At 56.2% G+C, this 8,985-nt stretch overlaps 1 protein-coding gene across 5 annotated transcripts in view; it reads right to left on the minus strand.

Annotated features, from left to right (window-relative positions):
- Positions 1-7,199, minus strand: part of crmp1 (collapsin response mediator protein 1) — a 17,740-nt gene extending 10,541 nt beyond the window's left edge. For 2 of the 5 annotated variants that reach the window (XM_029256193.1, XM_029256192.1), the window contains exons 1-3: positions 6,626-7,199; positions 877-965; positions 37-221 (exon numbers count right to left, since the gene is read on the minus strand). In XM_029256193.1, coding sequence (XP_029112026.1) covers positions 37-221; positions 877-965; positions 6,626-6,970 — 619 coding nt within the window. In that variant the 5' untranslated portion in view covers positions 6,971-7,199. Of the gene's footprint in view, positions 1-36; positions 222-876; positions 966-5,510; positions 5,671-6,331; positions 6,389-6,625 lie in introns of those variants that run through there. The other 3 variants (XM_018735409.2, XM_018735406.2, XM_018735407.2) reach the window with 2 other exon arrangements.
- Between the last annotated feature and the right edge of the window lie 1,786 nt (positions 7,200-8,985).

The raw sequence follows: 8,985 nt of genomic DNA on the forward strand, positions 1-8,985 counted from the left end.
ACCATTCAAGGCTGTTTCTCGGACGATACAACTCACCGATCATGGTGGTGCCCCCAGCCAGCGCGGCCTTGGTACCCTGGAAGAAGTCGTCCACGGTCTGGGTGCCCAGATAAGGCTTTTGTAGACAGGTGTTGACATCAATGCCCCCTGGTATCACCATGCGTCCATTAGCCTCGATTATCTTCACCCCACCAGGGACAATGAGGTTTTCACCAAGCTGCCTGCAAAGGGAGAAATTGTCACAGGACACCTTTACGCGCGTTCACATTTACAAACATAGCGGCGCTCAAATTCCGTGTTTAGCGCTTCCTCAGTGACACACACATATCCCAGAGTCATTAGTGTCCAGCATTATGGTACACTGCGCTCCGGTGACGGCACGCACCGGCATGCCGACGCCGCACGGTTCAGACCCCGACTCCGGAACGCAACGTCGTCAGCGGTTTTTTCTTCTAAAGCTCTCCTTACTTCCTCAAAACACAGTGGCATTCAGGCCTCGTACTTTCAGGTAAAACTCTACATACTGTGTAAGCTGAAGATAAAGCTCAGGTAAAACTGCACACGCTGCCAATTGTCCACTTTTGATGCAGGAATACATGTTATTTGGTAACAGGACAATCACTGTTCAGACACAAGTTCAAGGGAAACGGTTGCCATGGTTACATCACTATACATTTTTCTAAAGGCCCCGATTCTAAACCTGGGAGACGCCCTCGGGTGCAGAGAAGCTACATAACAATGAGTACTTGAGCAAACATATATATATCCACCGGACTGTGAAACAGTACCCTCCCCAAAGGGGGTCTGGCTCTTCAGGGCGGTGGGCATCATGCATGTGACACCAAACTTGAGCAGACCAGATGGCTGCACACTTACTTTATCACCCCATCCTCCAGGTAGATGTCAGCGAAGAAGGACAGGTCATCGTTGACGACCCTGCCTCCCTTGATAAGCAGGCGGTCACTCTGGGGAACAAGGTGGAAGGGCAGTGAGACGCAGAGACGCACACTTGTGCCCACACGCCCACACGCGCACACACACACACACACACACACACACACACACACACACACACACAACTAAAGAGCAAACGAAGCAAGAAAAGACGTCCGACAAGTTACTGGAGATGGGAAACTACTCAGCGCTGGGCGTCGGCCATCGTGGCACAGGCGGAGGAGATCTGTGACAGAGCTGAAATCGCAGTAAAACTGCAGTAAAAGTGTGTTCTTACCAACAGAACACATGTACTGTAGTAAAGAGGACACTAACGAAGAAACGCACTGCTGCCCCCGTTTAGGGTTATTAAACTACCTTGTCCTCCCAGCACCGGCCTCACTGAGGGTGTGGCTTCAAGCTCCGCTCAGTCTGTGTGGCATTTGCATGTTCTCCCCATGTCCGTTTCCTCTGGGTGCTCTGGTTTCTGCCCACAGTCCAAATGCAGGCCAGTGAAATCCATCCGGAATTGGTAACTCTAAGTCAGTGACACAGAGAGTGCGTGTGTGTTCCACTGATGTATGGATGAGTGACCCATTGTAAGTAGTGTATCTAGCAGTGTAAGTTACCGCAGTGAATAAGGTGTGTGGGCTGATAACACCACATAGAGCTCACTGCAAGTCACTCTGAAGGAAAGTGTCTCTTTAATGAAGTAGTGTAAATGTACTCAGCCACACCAAGCCCCTCTCTTTCAGGAAACCGCAGCTGACAGACAGCACCCCTCTGATCTCAGTTACCGCGGTGCGAGCCCAAGGCCGTGCGCTACGATGCATCTGTGGAGGCGTGTCGTCCAGCGTCGGCGAGGGCGAGGTCACACACTATAAGTGGGTCAGCTGGGGGTGTGTCGTGGCACCCCGCACCCTCCGTGCTCTCCGTTCTATGCCACTGGATGGTGGGCTACTGTCACAGAAGAAGAGTCTCTCGCTTAGAGACAGACTAACCCTTTTTCCACTGGGAACGGTACCCATGTCCTTCTCCCGTCTGCCAACTCGTCGTTATTATTTCGTGCCGCGTACCCTGCGTAGAAGCACGTTACCCATAATGCTGCCAGAAGGCCAAAAAATCACCGGCACCATGCAGCACATGCCACTGCAGCCGTAGGTAACCCAGGCAGCCAGTCCGCACCCCCTGCAACCCAGGCGCCCCTCTGCTAGGGAACAATGCAGGCCCACGTCGCCCCCTCCGCTGCGGCCGCGCGTCACGAAGGCGCCGAGCCTCGTCCAATCACGGCGAGCTGAGGCTCTGCAGCAGACAAGGGTATGGCAGGCGTTTCCACGGTAACGACGGCACTAGGCCCTTCTCTGTCCAGGCACGCTGGAGTCCTAAGGAAGGCCACGAGGGAGGAAGTGTCTGTGAAAGCCACGGAGAGGAGGAACAGCAGGAACCGCGGCCGTTCGCACTCGGTCCTCCGATATTTTTTTAGTGTCCGAAGAAGAGCAACAAATGCCAAACGGTCCTTCAGTAACTGGCAGAAAGCAAAGTTTCCGCTCCGCTCCAGCGTGCCGCTCTGCTCACGCCAGTGGCGACCGGCACCGGATCACTTCGTCAGTGTCCCAAATGACCGCCAAGGACCGCAGCCACGGTCACGAAAGGACCGCCGCCGCTGGTGGGAAAGTGGAAGGGCAGGGGGTCCAACACAGCGCAGCCCGTTGCGTGTGGAAGACACGAGTGCAGTCACATGAAAACGGCACACAAAGCACACGGAATTACCGTGTTTGGAGCCCTTCCGCTAGCGCAGGTAACAATGACCACTTACTGCGGTATTACTGTGGTAACGGTGCATCTCAAGCGGGCCAAGAAACGCAAGCCGAGAAGCGGAACGGCAGCCGGCAGAGAAACGGTTAGAAAAAAAAGAAAAAGAAAAGAAAACATATGAGGGGAGCCAGCGAGGCGCCACACGCGACTGCCGTCTTTCACTGGTATCGCCCATCGCCACACAGGCACCACGGTTCTACACGGACCGGCGCGCGCATCCATTCTCTGCCAGCGTCAGAGTGACATCATCACAGCCGGTGGCAGCACGACCCCGAAGACAAGCTTGCGCTTGTGCTCTCGTCCCAGCTGCGTCCCTCGACAGCCGGAGACAAGAGCAGTAGGTTTGAGGCTCCCTCCTCCCAACAGCAGATGCCTTGCAGCGCGGCGGAAGCCTGGAGATGCGAGGCGTCGACGCGGAGCGGGCGCCGCTCAACCGCAGCGTCGCGACGTCAACTCTGACCGTACGACGAGCGCAGCCGCAGCGATTCCACGACGTCGCGTGTGACGCACCGTGTGTCGGAGAACCTCATAGCGATGCTCTGCAGGCCCTTAAACACCAAAATAGGCTAGAATAAGGACCAGCAAGGTGTGCGCGCGCATGTGTGTGGGGGGGGCACTTGGAAGGACGCTGGTCACCGGGCAGGGATGGAGACGACGCCGGGACAGGCAGAGCGACGCGTGTCCTCGAGCTAACATTTCTTCCGTAGGGGCGCAGCAGCTCCGGTGAAGAGTGCCGAGAGCATCCGACACACGCCGGCGCTTTCAGACAAGACTTGGGGAGCCAAAGTAACAGTCGTGGCCCCGATCCGCCATACGGCGGCAGGCGGCGACTCGCAGCTCCCGTCGCGGGGAGGGTTCAGCAAATGCGAGGGCCAGTCAACGGGAAAGGGACCGAATGAAGCGAAAACCTGAACTCGTAGTCCCCAAGGAGTCCAGCGGCAGGATTAGTACAAAAAGCTCATCCGTGTAGCAAGAGACGCTACGTTGTAGCGCTAGTCTGGGCTCGCACGCGTTTCGGCTCCTCGGACAGCCCGCGAAATAAGGCCGAGAGACACAGCCCCGGCTCTGGGTCCCCAGCTTAGCCTTCGTTTATCCGTGCGTTGCTTACATGGGCTAGCCGGTACCGCGCCGCACGTGAGCCGTGGCAATGGATGTTCAGCAGTAAATAACTGGAAAGCCGGCAGGAATAAACGGCATAAATGAAAAACAAGTGCAGAGACGGGAAATGGAGAAATGCAGAAGTCGCTCGCTGACGGCAACCGGCACCATTATCACGAAGCAGGACCCCCGCGAACCTCAACGCCGCTGCGTCCCTTTCGCGCGTCGAGGTGCGAGTTTAGCGTCCTTCTTCGGCGATCCTGTACCGCGGTGCATCGGAGACGCGCGGCAGTCGCGTTTTCGACGACGAGCCGCGGCCGCAAAGAAGCGCACGTTTCGAAGACGTTTCCGACGTTTGGCGGTCTCGCCAAAACCCCCCAAGCCGGTCTCCCGCACACGGCGCCGTGTATTTCGACACAACCCACGCAGTCCGTAACGGGGTGCGTCGAGCTTGAGGAAGGAACCGATCGCAAAGGCCGTTTGCGTGCGTCGTACTGGGGACGAAGTGAACGGCGGACAACGTGAACGTAAATCATCATCATGTGTCTCCGCCAAGTCGTGTCCATGTCCGGCGAAGGAAGGAAGGCAGGCAGGAAGAAAGGCAGGAAGGCAGGCAGGAAGGCAGGAAGGAAGACAGGAAGGAAAGCAGGAAGGAAAGCAGGAAGGAAGGCAGGCAGGAAGGAAGGAAGGAAGGCAGGCAGGAAGGCAGGCAGGAAGGAAGGCAGGAAGGAAGGAAGGAAGGAAGGAAGGCAGGAAGGTAGGAAGGCATTGGGGCGACGCGCTCAGAAAGACACCTCGCCGACAGCCATGGCATTCATTGATTAGGGTTGGGGTTACGGTTACGGTGCAGTACAGCACATCTGATAATCCATGTCGAATTAATGCAGATATAATTACAGAAATTTCGCTAACCTAAAATCCTAACTTAATGCGCACTTAGCTTTTCCACTGAGGCGGTGCGTGTGTGTCTGTGTGTGTCCGAGAGATAAAGAAGGGCGTTGGCGGCGGGACTCCGACATGATGATCCATCCCGCGTGTGTTCAAGAGAGTCAGTGTGTGTAAGGATTTGTGTGTGTGTGTGTGTGTGTGTGTGTGTGTTTCTCAGTCAGCCCTTCCTCCCCGTCTGTCTGTCCGTCCGTCCCGCTCCTGCAGACGCGCGCGCGCGCACACACACAAAAACAGGCGCGCGAACAGCGACACAAAATGTGCTCTTTGTGCGGCTTCCGCCGAGCGCCTCGCGCTGCCCTAATCCTCGTCGCGCGCCCTACTCTCTCGCCCCCCCACCAACGCAGCGACTCGTCGGGAAACATGTGCGACATCATCATGTCCTTCTGGTGTCACCGATCAACACTCGGGACATTTCAGGACGAGACACAAAAGAAAAGGGCTTCAGTCACGCAGGCCGGGTTAGGGCGCGCGCCTCTTCCCGCCGCACCGACAAACCGGGCGCGAGATCATCATGAAAACGGCTCCGCCGCCATGGTGGCGCGCGTTAATGGGCCGAAAAGGGGCTCCTTCGGGTCCGATTCGCGTCCGTTTCGCGTCCGCAGGAAGAGCGGCGGCGCAGGGTCGCGACCGACAGCGCAGCCACGAACGACAAAAAAAAAAAAAAAAAAAAAAAACGGGTCGAGCTCCACAACCAACCGCAACCCCGTCCTTCTTACCGTGAGATGCGGGATGCTCTTCTTACCCTGGTATCCAGCGCCGGACATGATTCTCGCGCGACCTACTACAATTATTTACCTCACTGTCTTTTTGCGTCGCTTGTGCGGAGGAGTCGGGCGCGTCGCGGTGCGGGCCGCTCGGGCGCAGCGGATGACGAGACGAGAGTGTGTGTGTGCGCGTGTGTGCGCGCGCGCATGTGTCTGCGCGGTGGCGATGCGGATGGGATGGCAGCGCCCTCTCCGTGCCGTACCCTGGTAACACCTCCGCCTGCCGACACTCACTGTCACCGGCAGAACGGCCCCGATTCGCGAACTTTCTTTCCCTCAATGTTCCGTCCGACTCGTGTGAGGAACGAAGTCCTCGACCGTGGAACGGGAAGAGAGAGAGAGAGAGAGAGAGAGAGCGAAAGACAGCCGCCCCCCCCGCGCTGTACTATGTACTCTGTACTCTATGTATATATACTCTACTGCCCTATGCTGTTCTGTAAATCGCGCAGGTTTCATCGCTCACCTTCATCGCTAACAGACTAATAATAGTGCCCACGTGCACTTACACTCCTAGTTAACGTTTACCCCTCCGCGCACCATGGTACTCAACCTCAGCGTCAGCCGGTGCCTGCTGGGTGAGAACCTCCCTCATTCAAAGCCTCAAAGGCGGGGACTCGTTCGAACCCGGGACCCCAGACGGTCCAGAGTAGCGGTACGCGGCCGCATTCGCTGCGTTAGCCGTCGCGTCGGACTGTTTCGTAGCGCGACGACAAACAAACGGGAAACTTCCGATAATTAATCGCGTTTCCACCCGGTGACCGTCCGGTACTCACGTGCAGGTAGTCGGTCCGCGTGCCGCACGGGGCCATCGACAGCGCTGTCCAGAAGGAGCGCAGGCTGCGGCGAGCGGGGGGGGGGGTCTGCCCGTGCCCGCGAGACACCGCCGACCTACTAATCGCGAAACCCGCGATCGTGGCACCAAACGGGCACCGCGGGGAAAGGAATCGCGTCAGCTTTGTTTCGTTTCGTTCTTTTCTTCTCGGTTGCGCTAAAAACGTGGCTGGAAAACGACAGGGGCGCACGCGGGACGCACGTCACGAGGTTTCTGCGCGAGGCGTGGGGCTCACCTGTCCGCCGCGCTCGTCCCGCCGAAGAAACTCCTCGCCTGAGGGCCGTTCGATCTCGAGCCCGGGGGTCCTCCTGTCCCCCTGCCTGTCGCTGGGGGGGCAGCTGAGCACGGACCCCCCCGAGTCTCCGTCCGCGAGGTTCTCTCTGCTCCGGCTGCGCTTCCGCTGCGCGCAGTAGGACTCGAGCGCGATGCTCTTGTTCTCGAAGGCTCCCTCCACGGACGAGAACATGCCGTAGGACTTCTGCCGCGGGCTCTGGCTCGCGCTCTGGCTCGCGCTGCCAGGTCGGGCCAGGTACACGGGCAGGTCCTCCTCTTTGTTGCAGCGCCGCTCGAAGTGCGACATGATGATGTCCGCGCCACTGCGGACAGATGTGAAGGACCGGCGCGGGGGGAGCAAATGCGGCACCGCGATGTGCGCGTCTCTCCGCGGTGCGGTGCGATGCGGTGCGGTGCGACGCGACGCGACGCTTCCCGGTCGGTGCAGGACAGACGGGCGGCTTTGGGCGGGAGCGCGCTCTCCCGGGGCTCGCCACGTGAACACGGCCCGTCCGGAGTCTCACATCAAGTGCTTCGCTACGCAGGGTACGGCTGGGGTGGGGTGGGGTGGGGTGGGGTGGGGTGGGGTGGGGCAGCACCCGGGAGACCCCGCACGTGTTCCGTTTTCGCTGGCTGCTCCTCCGAAACACACACACACACTGCACCAAGTACCGAAGAGCACCGGGACACTTTTCAAAACCCGCCTTTTTTTTTTTTATTTCCGCCCACACACAAACACACCCCGCAATTCGGCTCCGCTTCGCCCAAAAAAGGGGTTTTTCGCACCTTTCCTTCCTTCCCCACAAATCGGAAACGACGGACCGGTACGTGACGCGCGCTCTAAGGTCCATAACACGTGTGCGCGTCACGTGCTTTCCATGATCGCCCCTTTGCTCGCTGACGACGGGCCCAAGCGGGTAAACAGGGTAAAGTGCGCGACCGCAGCCTCGTGCTGGATAGTGCCGTGCGGCGGGGGCGTGCTGCGCGCTCCCGGAGCTGTCCTTCAGCACCCCACCGAGCTCCGTGATGAGCAACCGTTCCCCAGTCTTTCCCTGTGAACCGCCCCGCAGGTTCTCTAAAGCACTTTTAAGTAGATGATGGTAATAGAGCAGAAATTAAGAACAGATTACATATAGTTTTGGGACGTGTCAAATCGGGCCCTGCGAGACAAACTTTCCTACAAAGTTCTGGCAACTTTTAGTATTAGAATTACAGACAGATGCGCCCTTTTCTGCTGAAAATAGTCAACGGAAACACCGCTCAGACACACAGTACAGCTGACGGTAAAGGGATGGTAAAGGAGCATCTTTCGGCGACTTGCTGAAAGGGATAAAGGAACAGTATTCCGTAGAGAAAGAACTTTGCGCGAGCCACGTGCTCCCGTAGATCCGTACATTTCATACATTGTGGGGTTTCATTTTAGAATCTCTCCTGCTTATGGGTGAAGGAAGAGGAGGAGAGGGATGCGGACCCTCCGCACCGCCGTGTTTTCGGGTCCGGTGAACCGAGGGACAGTAGATGACGTGCACCGTACTGTACCTCCTGAAGCAAATACGCCTTCTTCGCACACAGATAAAAGAGCCCTTGGACTGCTGTGTAAACGAAATGTATTTCTTGTAGTTTTAACAAAAAAAAAAGATAGAAATTGTACATCTAGTCAAAATAGAAAAATACATTTGTGTCAGCAAGCCAGTCTCCGGTGCATTTACAGTGAACTGCAAGTGTTACGTGACCATACGACGCAATGTACCGTTCAACACAAATGAGATTAGAGGCGTTCCTACAGTCCTTCGTAGTGAACGAGGCCTCGGGTTTCCGGTCCAGATCCTTCCGCGTTAGAGCACACGGTCAGCACAGTACGTGTGCGTTTCACAAAAGGGCTCTCACCGTTTCCCAAACAAGTTCCCACCTCACAGAATTAAGTGCCCTGCTGTACAGTGGCTGGTAACCGGAGTCACCTTCAAAAGTGTTATTCCGAAGGATCTTCAGTTTATCCAAAAAAAAAAAAAAAAAAAAAAAAACTGTACATCTTTTATATACATACATTTAGTTACATTCATAGTAGTTTTACAACATAAACGCAGATTAAAGCGACACTCTTTGGAACAACACCCTCCCACCCCCTAAAGAATGTGTTTGGTTCAATTTTTCCAAGATAATTACAGACCGTAATAGTATAATCTTTTCTGCCAACATAAACCACAACATTAAAACAGCACCTCGGTGCTTTAACCACACAAATTTATCAACTAACAAATCTACTCAGACCCCCACTGACCTGTACAATTATTGGCTTATTGTGAAAAAGACTCATGTCCCGAA

Source organism: Scleropages formosus, chromosome 11 (genome assembly GCF_900964775.1).
Source record: "Scleropages formosus chromosome 11, fSclFor1.1, whole genome shotgun sequence".
NCBI classification, from domain to species: Eukaryota; Metazoa; Chordata; class Actinopteri; order Osteoglossiformes; family Osteoglossidae; genus Scleropages; species Scleropages formosus.